We start from the raw sequence: 13,173 nt of genomic DNA on the forward strand, positions 1-13,173 counted from the left end.
TGTGAGCTGTGTGTGTGAGCTGTGTGTGTGTGAACTCGATGGGTAGGGGTTGTTTTGCCTTTCAGTGCCAGGGTGCGAAGGTCGGCCGGCGTGTGAGGCCACGGCACCTGGAGCCACCACCACCACCACCGCCACCACCACCACCACCGCCGCCACCACCACCGCCGCCACCACCACCGCCACCACTACCGCCGCCACCACCGCCGCCACCACCGCCGCCACCACCGCCGCCTCCACCGCCGCCACCACCACCGCCACCACCACCGCCACCACCACCACCACTCCACGTGTACCCGTGCCGGACGTCAACCGGTGTTGAGGTTCGTCATCGTCGTCGTCGTCGTCATCATCAGCAGCGTCGGAGAGAGACGGCGCCGGGCCTCGTGAACGTCACCGTCAACAAACCGAGTCGCTGCTGAAGCCGATCACCTCCCCACGCTGCGACACCCCCACCCACGTGTCACTCCTGGCGGGTTCAGGGCAAGCGGATCGCGATCGGAATCAATGCGAGTTCAATGCAGAGGTCGCAAACGGGTTTTGATTCCTTACCCGTACCCGGCCGCACCAGGGTCGCAAACGGGTACACGTACCCTACCCGTACCCGGCCGGGTATGGGTAGGGTACGGGTATCGGGTACCTGATTGCGACCTCTGGGATGAAGCCATGTTGCAGGTGCGGGTGGGTTTATTCTAGGAACTTGAATTGTGAGAAGAGACAAGACTTTGGGAAATGAGTGACAAACGGTTACTCACCAGCGACTCACGGCCTACCCGTACCCGGCCGCACCAGGGTCGCAACCGGGTACCCGTACCCGGCCGGGTACGGGTAGCCGGGTATCGGGTAGGGTACGGGCATCGGGTACCCGGTTGCGACCTCTGGTTCAATGCCTGGTCGGAGCGGAGGGGAGCGGAGGCGAGGCAGGTTGACTCAGCCCATCATCCTTCCGCCCGGGCGTCGATAAAACAAGAACCACGTTGCGGTTGTCGTATGGATAAGACTCACACCCCCCCCCCCTGCCCCTCCGCTCCCGCCATAGGAACGTGGAATTTCCACCGCCGTCTCAGGAGACGATCACCTGTGCCTCGATGCTCAGGCGAGCAAGCACGTCACGCACTCTGACCTCTGTGCTCGGGGTCAAGGGGTGCGATTCGATGAGCGGAATATCGATCACGGCCTGGGGGCTTAGCATCACAGAAACGCGGCGGCCAACAACCCGTGGGACCGATGCCTGTGTGCGCGCGCGTTTTATTTTTTACTGCTGCCACGGCTTAGCGTCGCAAAGCGACAGGACGAGTTGTAAAACGGCAATAGCGCGTTGGCCCTGTCATCCTTGCCTCGACTTTATGGACTACTTTATTGACTCCCGTACATATATTGTTGTCTTCGAGAAAACGGCGCGGTCAAATCCGGTGACGTTAAGCGTAAAGCGTGGTTTTAAGAGCGTGCGTGTTTATCGTAGACGGAGTTTTCGGGGGGGGGGGGGGTTGGAGCACGGGGGGGGTCACGGGGGGGGGGTCACAGGGGGCAATGCCCCCCCCTCTCCCTCGCGACAAAGTGAACCCCTGCCGCCCTCCCTCCTCACCGCCAAACAGAGAAGTCGAACTCCGCCTGTTCAATATCAGCGCGGTTGGCTGCTGCTCAACTCATGGTGAACGCTGCGATCCGAATTGTCCCTCGGAATTTCGACAATTACCAAAGGCACCACCACCGCCCCCTCTCCCGCCAGCCCATTTTCCCATCCGTGCGCGAGTGAGGGGGTTGAACTGCGGTGCTTCTTTGCAGGTCAATCGACGGAACAGTCAGTGCAATGCTTGCCAGAGCATACTTGAGTGCAAATCGTAGGTATTTAAGGCACCCAAATTCCGCGGTGCAAAGGGCTCTTCCCCCTAGGTTCACACAGCACGGCACTCGCCGCTGCCCCCCGGCATCTCTCCGTCCCACCGTTATTTCGCAAGCCACAGCACACAGCACACACACAGGCACACGACAGCGAGACAGAGAGACAGAGAGACGTGTTCGATGGGGATTTCAGAAACGTCTCACGCCGCGGACGAGTTGAGACCGCGTGCAGATCGACTCCGTGACCCCTTAACCCCGCCACCCCAACTCAACCCCCCCACCCCTCCCGCACCGACGTCACGCGCACGCAGAGTGGACGAGTGGCTTCGCCCTGGCCCTGCTTGGCCCGCAGGCCGGATACGGATGACTTCTTGCGACACGAGCAGCGTGTCACAGTTTGGGTCTCTCGCTCGGCTCGTTGTGTAACTGGTGTAAAAACTCAACCCCGTGCTGTAAAGGGCCCCACACTGGCTGGGTGTATAACCAGGAGATAAAACCACCCCGTACCATGATGGGCCCCATGGTGGCTGGGTGTATAACCAGGAGATAAAACCACCCCATAACGTGATGGGCCCCACACTGGCTTTGTGTATAACCAGGAGATAAAACCACCCCGTGCCGTGATGGGCCCCACAGTGGCTGGGTGTATAACCAGGAGAAAAAACCACCCCGTGCCGAGATGGGTCCCATAGTGGCTGGGTGTTTAACCAGGAGATAAAACCACCCCGTGCCGTGAATGGCCCCAGTGGCTGGGTGTATAACCAGGAGATAAACCCACCCCGTGCTGTGACGGGTCCCATAATGGCTGGGTGTATAACCAGGAGATAAAACCACCCCGTGCCGTGATGGGTCCCACGGTGGCTGGGTGTATAACCAGGAGATAAACCCACCCCGTGCCGTGATGGGTCCCACGGTGGCTGGGTGTATAACCAGGAGATAAACCCACCCCATGCCGAGATGGGTCCCACGGTGGCTGGGTGTATAACCAGGAGATAAACCCACCCCGTGCCGTGATGGGTCCCATGGTGGCTGGGTGTATAACCAGGAGATAAACCCACCCCATGCCGAGATGGGTCCCACGGTGGCTGGGTGTATAACCAGGAGATAAACCCACCCCGTGCCGAGATGGATCCCACGGTGGCTGGGTGTATAACCAGGAGATAAACCCACCCCGTGCCGAGATGGGTCCCACGGTGGCTGGGTGTATAACCAGGAGATAAAACCACCCCATGCCGAGATGGGTCCCACGGTGGCTGGGTGTATAACCAGGAGATAAAACCACTCATACTCACGCTCGTTTCACCACTCACACTCGTTCAACAAGGAAAGCCTGAATCTCTTTTCTGTTGCGTGCGATCCAAATTTAGCAAATTGCGGTGCAATTATTTTCTTGGCACAATACCGGTCACACTTTGTGGTTTGCTTTTGGAAACATGAGAACCCCGAAGGAAACCCCCTCCCCCATGCAGAAGAGGGGGAGGGGAGAAAACACACGGACCGGCCGCCCCGCCACGCTAAGATGCCCGGCAAACGGTCAGCGGCATTGAAGTCTAACAGAGGACACGTGACGACGCGGCTCCGCTCGCTCGCTCGCTCCACCACCACACATTCAGTAACGCCCGGGCCGGGAACTTCTGTGTCCGCGTGCGCTCCACATCCGCCCGGAGCGGTGGTCCAGCGACCCAGCCCGGCCACAACTCGTGACCTCTCACCCAGTAGCGGAGAGGAAGGGGGTGGGAGTTGGGGGGGGGGGGGGCACTGCCCTGAGACTCGCGACCTTCGACCTTTGTCGCGTTTGGTTCCATGGAGCTGCGTGTATGCGGCGGTCGACCGGAGGCCCCTGCAGGGAGCAATTGTTGATCTCCTGGAGACGGTCCCGGAAGGCCCCGGAAGGTCCTAGAATCCCAAGAAAGGCCGCGAAGTGTCAGAGAAGATCTCGTTTCCCCCCCCCCCCAGTGAAGGCTTCCTGTCGAGTCCTCCCAATGAGGAACAGTGGTGTCTACACGAAGGTTCTGCAGTTGCACGTTAGACCTCAGAAAAGTCCTCAAGTCCCAGACCAGGGGGTCCTAGAGTTCCACCGAAAGACCCCGGAGACGCAGAGAAGGCTGCGGGAGTCCTGAGAAGCTCCTGGAGTTCGATGGCGGGACGGGGGGGGGGGGCGGCCTCAGGCCCCAGGGGGGCTGGAGCGGCGAGAGCGCGCGAACGCCGAGAACAGCTCGTAGGTGAGGAAGGTGAGGCCCGTGGAGGCGGCCGCTTTGAGGGCGCTCGGCACGAGCCCCTTGTAGAGGCCCGGGAGGCCCTCCTCCCGCAGCACGCGGCGCACGCAGTCGCACGCACCCGCGTACGCACGCACCTACGGGGGGGGCCAGGGGTGACACACGCGAAGACGTGGAAGAAATCGGTGGGACACACGAGGGTGGTACGCACCCACCGCCAGAGCCCTGCGATCAGCACGGTTGGCTACGCACGGCGTGAAAGAAGTTCAACGCACACACGTACGCGTGCTCGCACAAAGCGGGGCATGCCAGGGTGTCTCAGTGTCTCCGTGTCACCCGTACCCCCACGTCCCAGCAGACCTACGTCACGGCATCGCCGCGTCCCTACATCCACATGTCTCAGTGTCTCTACGTGTCTGTGTACTCGCATGTTCTCCCACGTGTCCCCCCCCCCCCGTGCGTCCCCCCCTCCGTGTCCCCCCGTGCGTCCCCCCCCCTGCGTGTCCCCACGTGTCCACGCGTGTCTCCCCCATTGTGTTCCCACGTGTCCCCCCCCACGTGCCCCCCTCCACGTGCATACCCCCCCACGTGCCCCCCCCGTGCCCCCCCCCGTGCGTCTCCCCCCACGTGTCCCCCCCCACGTGCCCCCCCCACGTGTTCCCCCTCCGTGCCCCCCCCCCGTGCGTCTCCCCCCCCACGTGCCCCCCCCACGTGCCCCCCCCCCGTGCGTCCCGCACCTCTCCGAAGTGGCGCCGCGCCTGCTCGAACCCCATCACCTGCAGCCTCTTCTTGACGAGGTCGCAGGGGTAGGTGAGCGTCTTGCTCAGCACCCCCGCCGCGGCGCCGCACACCAGGGTCTGCAGGCCCCCTGCACGGCACGGCACGGTACGGCACGGCACGGTACGACACGGCAACAATGCGGTGAACGGGGCGGTGGCGACGCCCGCACCTCGCAACAAGAAGCCCCTGGGTTCGACTCCCGACTCGGACACCTTTCTGCGCGGCGTTTGTGTGTTCTGCCCCTGTACTGCATTTGTAGAGGCGGTGCTCAGCATCGCCGCTCCCCACGCCCGCACGGAAGCCCCCCGCTAGAGCCCCCCACAAGAGCCCCCCACAAGAGCCCCCCACGAGTGGCTACCGGTGCGGCACGGCGAAGCCGGCTGTGCGGTTGCGGTCGTGCCTACCGGTGCGGCACTGCGTCCGTGCGGCCAGGCTGCTGGCAGCGCGCGTGAAAACGTTGTAGAAGCCGAACTGCAGCCCCGCGTACGGGAAGACGGCGGCGAGCGTGGGGGAGAGGCCGCGGTAGAAGCCCCGCAGCCCCTCGCCCCGCCACATGGTGACAACCGCGTGCAACACCCCCCGGTAGAGCTGCGGCACACGGGCAGGGTGGTGACGCGCGGGCAGCGTGGACGACAAGTGCGTGTCTGTGTGTGTGTCTGTGTGTGTCTGTGTGTGTGTCTGCGTGTCTGTGTGTGTCTGTGTGTCTGTGGGTGTCTGTCTGTGTCTGTGTGTCTGTGTGTCTGTGTGTGTCTGTGTGTGTCTGTGTGTCTGTGTGTGTCTGTGTGTGTCTGTATGTGTCTCGGTGTGAGCGGCGTGTGAGTGAGCGGCGTGTGAGTGAGCGTCGTGTGATTGAGCGAGCGAGCGAGCGAGCGGTGTGTGAGTGAGTGAGTGAGCGATGAGCGAGCGAGCGAGCGCGCGGTGTGAGTCCATAGTGCGAGCGGTGTGTGAGTGAGCGATGAGTGAGCGAGCGGTGAGTGAGTGAGCGAGCGAGTGAGCGATGAGCGAGCGAGCGCGGTGTGCGAGTCCACGGTGCGAGTCCACGCTCTCCGGCCCGCCTCGTCACCCTGGGCTCTCCCTGCGCCGCGAGCCTCGTGCGCAGCGTGTCCAGCGGCTGGGCCACCAGCGAGGCCATGCAGGCCCCGGCGCCGCCGCACGCGAAGTGGACGTGCGCCTGCGTGGCCTCGAAGCGCGTGCGCCTGTGCACCAGCTCCGTGAGGCGCTCAAACGTCACAAACTGCGGCGCGGACACAGCAGCGGCAGCGGCGGCAACGGCGAAATCGCAACATTTTTATTTTTATGCGCAGAAGTAAAACTAAACTATTTTTTTATCTTAATTGTTTTTTTTTACCCTTCTATCTGGCAACAAAACTGACACCTTTTTTTTTACAAGGAGTCATGTTTGCATAGACCACAATACCTGCAGTCATAATGCAAACAAAAAACATAACTCTGTATGCACTGTCCTTGAAGTTGATTGGTCCACACCCGAGATAGCTTTCCTTAGAGCCTAGTCTCACATGGTGTTGGACCAGATGAGTTATGTTTTTTGTTTGCATTATGACTGCAGGTATTGTGGTCTATGTAAACATGACTCCTTGTAAAAAAAGGTGTCAGTTTTGTTGCCAGATAGAAGGGTAAAAAAAAACCAATTATCATATTTTTACTGGCAAATGAGGTTCCAATGGTATTTTTTATCTTTGCAAGAAAAGCCCACCGAGCTATTAGATGAATTTTCAGAAGCGACCTGGCCACAAAGCAGAATCATAATATTTATTTACACCGGAGCCATCCGATGAGCACAGGGTCAGGACGTTACAACAACAAACACAAAAACACGATAGGAGTGCAAAGTATAGGCAAGGTCAACAAATCACTTAAAAAAAAAACATAAACACTAAAAAAAGCTCACATTTTTTTGTATCTCATTATGTGAGGCCCATTGAGCCACGTAGCTTATTTTTTTTCTTCAGAAGCGACCTGGCCACAAACGATAACTCAACGAAGTGGCTCATCATCTGAAAATTGTTTTTTTACCCTTTTATCTGGCAACAAAACTGACACCTTTTTTACAAGGAGTCATGTTTACATAGATCACAATACCTGCAGTCATAATGCAAACAAAAAACATAACTCTGTATGCACTGTCCTTGAAGTTTATTGGTCCACACCCGAGACAGCTTTCCTTAGAACCTAGTCTCACATGGGTTGGACCAGATGACGCCAAAAGGTCCAACCCATGTGAGACTAGGCTCTAAGGAAAGCTGTCTCGGGTGTGGACCAATCAACTTCAAGGACAGTGCACATTATCAGAGTTGTGTTTTTGTTTGCATTATGACTGCAGGTATTGTGATCTATGCAAACATGACTTGTAAAAAAGGTGTCAGTTTTGTTGCCAGATAGAAGGGTAAAAAAACAATTATCAACAACAACCACAGTTCGCCACTAAGTGTCGGTGACGTCACCGCCGCGCTTGTGCCAGGCTTAGTGCACCTTTGAGGCCACGTGAAGTGTCGAAGGCCCACTGGCAGGAAGCCACGGGACAAACACGGCTGCCATGGGTCGACTGACCGAGATGACTGGCAGATGCACCACCTGTGCTCCCTACTGGGTTAACTCGCCGCGTTTTAGCCGCCCGGCGGTCCCGCTCGTTGTTGTGAGCATCGCTCCACTGCCCTCTGCTGTTGTTGGAGGGCGACTGCCTCCAACTGCCCGGTAGCAGCGTCCTTCACGAGCCTCCTCCACAGAGGCCCGACCTTGACACCGCTGGTACCAGTCACCGGCAAAGTCCAAATTGCTCCCCATCCTTCTGTATTGCATCAGTCCATCTCTTCTCTACCCAGCGCCATGCCCATTCACCTACGCTATCCGGACAAACAGAAGCCGCTTGGGTCTGTTGTTGGTGCCTGCGTGTGTGTGGGTGTGTGGTATCTGCACAGTAGCGCTTCGAGTTCGATTCCCGCTCATGAACAGTCACGGGCCCCCTCCCCCTTAGGTCGACCTGGCTTCGCACGAGCATCTGGTGCCGATGTTGTAAACCATCGCTGTGTAAACATCGGCACCACTTGCCCATACTCTTAGGTTTTTTCGGTAAAGTCACGTAGGTAAAAAAAATATTATAATAAAATAATAATAAATGAAAAACAGGACCCTGCGGGGTGGGCTGGTAGGAACGAATAACCAAAAAATATAAACATAATGTATTATTACACTTGTTTAGCCAGGAAAGCCCCACTGAGTCAAAAGGTTTTTGTAGGGTCCTGCCAAGTGTTTGCAGTAGGGGGCAATGTTACTACACCTAATCGGACCATACGAAGGGAGAGATTGAGGCCTAGTTCTAGGCTTTAGGCCTAGCTGTAGGCTTTAGGCCTAGCTGTAGACTTTAGGGCGCTGAGTTAATTTTTTATTTAAATGTTTTAATTATTTATGTAAAAGCTTTAAATTTAAATGTTTCTATTTAAAAACATGAGGGAATGTAACATTGTTAAACATTAACTCCCTTTCACACACGCGGGGGTACGATACAAAGGGATTGTTTCAGGCCTAGTTCTAGGCTTTAGGCCTAGCTGTAGGCTTTAGGGCGCTGTGAGTTTTTTTATTTAATTTCAAAGTTTTAATTAAAAGCTATCTCAGGGAATTATAAGGGAATGTTACACTTGTTTAGCCAGGAAAGCGTCACTGAGTCTAAAGGTTTTTGTAGGGTCATGCCAAGTGTTTGCAGTAGGGGGCGATGTTGCTACACGGACGGACGGACGAAATAATCTATTGGTGGCTGGTCCACTTCGTTCCTACCAGTAAAATTATTATAATAAAATAATAATAAATTAAAATAACTCAATTAAATCACGACGTTTCGGAGGCAACGCAAGTCTCCGTCTTCAGGTGGGACCGTCACAGCTAAATTTACTGTATCAAGTGAAGAGAAATCCAAGAGACAAGAATTTATATATATACTGGTTCAGGGGAGGGGGGAGGAGCTTATCTAAATGCCAGGGAGGGTGGGGGGGGGAAGTGGGCGGGGCTAGAAGGGGGGAAGTGGGCGGGGCTAGAAGGGGGGAGGTGGGCGGGGCTAGAAGGGGGAGGTGGGCTGGGCTAGAAGGGAATGTGGGCGGGGCTAAAAGGGAAGATGGGCGGGTCTAGAAGGGAAGGTGGGCGGGGCTAGAAGGGGGAGGTGGGCGGGGCTAGATGGGGGAGGTGGGTGGGGCTAGAAGGGAAGGTGGGCAGGGCTAGAAGGGAAGGTGGGCGGGGCTAGAAGGGGAGGTGGGCGGGGCTAGAAGAAGAGGTGGGCGGGGCTAAAAGGGGGGTGGGGCTAGAAGGGGGGTGGGGCTAGAAGGGGGGAGTGGGCGGGGCTAGAAGGGGGAGGTGGGCAGGGCTAGAAGGGATAGGTGGGCGGGGCTAAAAGGGAAGGTGGGCGGGGCTAGAAGGGGAAGTGGGCGGGGCTAGAAGGAGGAAGTGGGCGGAGCTAGAAGGGAAGTTGGGCGGGGCTAGAAGGAGGAAGTGGGCGGGGCTAGAAGGAGGAAGTGGGCGGAGCTAGAATGGAAGGAACAGCTGATACACCTCGGCAAAAATATTTTAATTTATTATTTTATTTTATTATTTCACCTACGTGACTTTACCGAAAAAACCTAAGAGTTATGAATCCTTGCGGTGACGAAAGCTTCAAACCTAGCGCTTGCCCAAACGGCCAAGCCGTACCTGCACGCCGCTGTAGGTGATGGAGAGCAACTGGGCGGGCACGTGCCCCTTCCAGAAGGCGGCAAGACCCTCCTCACGCAGCACGGCGCGCACAGCCTGCGCCAGGCCCCGGTACTTGGCCCGCGGCTCCAGCGCAGAGATCCGCTCCACCTGGAGCTGCGCACGCACGCGGAGACGATTCAGCGTCGACGCCAACGTAGCAAAGGACGTCCGGCGCCGCGGGGCAGGGAATAAGACGGGAGGGCAGCGGATGGCTGGAGAGTCAGGGCTGCCGAAGGGCAGGCGGTCACCCTGGGGAGGGAACTGAGCTAGGGGAGGGCAGCGAAAGGCAGGCGGTCACCACGGGGAGGGGACTGGGCTAGGGGAGGGCAGCGAAGGGCAGGCGGTCACCCTGGGGAGGGAACTGAGCTAGGGGAGGGCAGCGAAAGGCAGGCGGTCACCACGGGGAGGGGACTGGGCTAGGGGAGGGCAGCGAAGGGCAGGCGGTCACCCTGGGGAGGGAACTGAGCTAGGGGAGGGCAGCGAAAGGCAGGCGGTCACCACGGGGAGGGAACTGGGCTAGGGGAGGGCAGCGAAGGGCAGGCGGTCACCACGGGGAGGGAACTGAGCTAGGGGAGGGCAGCGAAAGGCAGGCGGTCACCACGGGGAGGGGACTGGGCTAGGGGAGGGCAGCGAAGGGCAGGCGGTCACCCTGGGGAGGGAACTGAGCTAGGGGAGGGCAGCGAAAGGCAGGCGGTCACCACGGGGAGGGGACTGGGCTAGGGGAGGGCAGCGAAAGGCAGGCGGTCACCACGGGGAGGGGACTGGGCTAGGGGAGGGCAGCGAAGGGCAGGCGGTCACCCTGGGGAGGGAACTGAGCTAGGGGAGGGCAGCGAAGGACAGGCGGTCACCACGGGGAGGGAACTGAGCTAGGGGAGGGCAGCGAAGGGCAGGCGGTCACCACGGGGAGGGGCCTGCTCTACTGAACGTCTGTGAAAAATGAGCTTCACAGCTCATCGGAGTGTGATTCTGGGCTAGGGGAGGGGCACCTGGAAGCGGATCTTGACGACGTCGAGCGGACTGACTGCGGCCCGCGTCACGAAGCCCGAGAGAGCGCCGCACAGCGCCACCTCCGCCGGCGCGAGGCTGCGCTGGCTCGGGTCGAACCCCACCACCATGGCGCCCCGGCAACGCGCCGCACCTCGTGTGGTCCGCGGCTCGTCGGTCGCCTCCGATGAGCACGGTTGGCTGCGTGCGGTGCGAAAGAAGTTGAGCGTACGGCAGATACATGAATATAAACTACTATACGCTACACACTACACTACTATACATTAGTATGCACTACATTACTATACACTACACTATACACTACTATACACTACTATACTATACACTACACCACTATACACTACACTACTATACACTACACTATACACTACTATACACTATACACTACACTATACACTACACTACTATACACTACACTACTATACACTACACACTACTGTACACTACACAACTTTACACTATACACTACTATACACTATACACTACTATACACTACACTATACACTACACTCCGATTAGCACGGTAGGTTTCGTACGGTGCAAAAGAAGTTCAACACATACTACACAACTATACACCAGTTACGTGCGGTCAGGGGAGGCAGGGGGAGGCAGAGCCTCACCTCTCACACTCCAATGATAATAGCTGTTACGACAAAATATATATAATGAAATAAATATTAAGATTTTTCTACTGATCTGTGTTATGTAATTTCTGTACGATTCCAATCATTTTCATAGTCAAAATCGCCAAATTTGCGGAGCTCCGCTGCAAATACAGGAAGAGACGAGAGGTGAGGCAGCGACGGGCTCTGCCTCCCCTCTGATTGCGCAACCCCTCAGTAACTGGAGTGCGGGCAATAAGCGCGTGCCTGTTACTGTCTCAGTATGTCACCAATGTCATGCTTGTAGACCCCTTCATTTCATGTCCTCGCCTTCCAAACTCCAGGTAGCTTATTTCACGTATGTGTATAAAGATATTTTGGCTCGCTGGTCTCTTCATGAAACTGCAATGAAAAAAGCACCAGGGGAGGCAGCTATCACATCTGCCTCACTGAGGGGTGAGTGTCTAACACGCCCCCCTCAATGAGGTGTGCGTGTGGTGCGTGCGTGGTGTGTGTGTGTGGTGTGTGTGTGCGGTGTGTGTGTGTGGTGTGTGTGTGCGGTGTGTGTGTGTGGTGTGTGTGTGGTGTGTGTGTGTGGTGTGTGTGGTGTGTGTGTGGTGTGTGTGGTGTATGTGTGTGGTGTGTGTGGTGTGTGTAGTGTGTGGGGTGTGTGTGTGGTGTGTGTGGTGTGTGGTGTGTGTGGTGTGTGTGTGTGGTGTGTGTGTGTGGTGTGTGTGTGGTGTGTGTGTGTGGTGTGTGTGTGTGGTGTGTGTGTGTGTGGTGTGTGTGGGGTGTGTGTGTGGTGTGTGTGGTGTGTGTGTGTGGTGTGTGTGTGTGGTGTGTGTGTGTGTGGTGTGTGTGTGTGGTGTGTGTGTGTGTGGTGTGTGTGTGGTGTGTGTGTGTGTGGTGTGTGTGTGGTGTGTGTGTGTGTGTGGTGTGTGGTGTGTGTGTGGTGTGTGTGTGGTGTGTGTGTGTGGTGTGTGTGGTGTGTGTTGTGTGTGTGGTGTGTGTGTGGTGTGTGTGTGGTGTGTGTGTGGTGTGTGTGTGTGTGTGGTGTGTGTGTGTGGTGTGTGTGTGTGGTGTGTGTGTGGTGTGTGTGTGTGGTGTGTGTGTGTGGTGTGTGTGTGGTGTGTGTGTGGTGTGTGTGTGTGGTGTGTGTGTGGTGTGTGTGCGTGGTGTGTGTGAGGTGTGTGTGTGGTGTGTGTGTGTGGTGTGTGTGTGTGGTGTGTGTGTGTGGTGTGTGTGTGGTGTGTGTGTGTGGTGTGTGTGTGGTGTGTGTGGTGTGTGTGTGTGGTGTGTGTGTGGGTTTTCGGGACCCACCCGACAACAGCGGGAGGCGCCCGTCCGTCTTGACACGAGCATTAAACACCACAACAACCCCCTCCCCAGGCAGATCAGAGGTTTTACCTCTGAAGCCGCAGCGCAACCGCGAGTCACGTGACATTCACTTCCATGCGGGCAATCCGAAGGGCTGTAAAGCTCTTTGTAACACACGTCCAGGAGGAACAAGGCACTGTCGTAAGCACGCCCTTCAAAACATTTACGGCGCTGTCGTAAAACGTCCTTGGCATCATGTACGGTACTGTCGTGAAACGCTCGCTACTGTCGTAAACACATCTTTACGACTCTGCCGTGAGTGACGTATTTACGACTCTGTCGTGAGTGACGTCTTTACGACTCTGCCGTGAGTGATATCTTTACGACTCTGCCGTGAAGGACATCTTTACGACGCTGCCGTGAGTGACGTCTTTACGACTCTGTCGTGAGTGACATCCTTACGACTCCGTCGTGAGTGACGTCTTTACGACGCTGCCGTGAGTGATGTTTTTACGACTGAGTCGTGAGTGATGTTTTTACGACACTCCAAGCGTGGTGTTGTTTCATTCAGACGCTGTCTCCCCGACAGACCTGGTCTTCACCTGAGGACGGCTGCTTGCGTTGTGTTTATTTTCATTATTTTATTACTTCCCTTCTACATGACTTTACCGAAAGAACCA

At 56.9% G+C, this 13,173-nt stretch overlaps 1 protein-coding gene across 3 annotated transcripts; it reads right to left on the reverse strand.

Annotated features, from left to right (window-relative positions):
* Window positions 1-3,164: 3,164 nt before the first annotated feature.
* On the reverse strand, window positions 3,165-12,764 carry SLC25A19 (solute carrier family 25 member 19). 3 transcript variants are annotated; one of them, XM_078618537.1, is made up of 7 exons: window positions 12,497-12,759; window positions 10,556-10,754; window positions 9,528-9,683; window positions 5,899-6,069; window positions 5,240-5,423; window positions 4,793-4,923; window positions 3,924-4,192 (listed from the first exon to the last, which is right to left on the reverse strand). In XM_078618537.1, the coding sequence occupies exons 2-7, from the start codon at window positions 10,682-10,684 to the stop codon at window positions 4,004-4,006; spliced, it is 960 nt and encodes a 319-aa protein (XP_078474663.1). In that variant the 5' UTR covers window positions 10,685-10,754; window positions 12,497-12,759; the 3' UTR covers window positions 3,924-4,003. The 3 variants fall into 3 exon arrangements, with proteins under 3 accessions (XP_078474662.1, XP_078474661.1, XP_078474663.1); XM_078618536.1 differs by having other exon boundaries at window positions 3,165-4,192; window positions 5,240-6,069; window positions 12,584-12,764; XM_078618535.1 differs by having other exon boundaries at window positions 3,165-4,192; window positions 5,240-6,069; window positions 12,497-12,762.
* Between the last annotated feature and the right edge of the window lie 409 nt (window positions 12,765-13,173).

This window comes from Lampetra planeri, chromosome 58 (assembly GCF_965212315.1).
Source record: "Lampetra planeri chromosome 58, kcLamPlan1.2.h2, whole genome shotgun sequence".
NCBI classification, from domain to species: domain Eukaryota; kingdom Metazoa; phylum Chordata; class Hyperoartia; order Petromyzontiformes; family Petromyzontidae; genus Lampetra; species Lampetra planeri.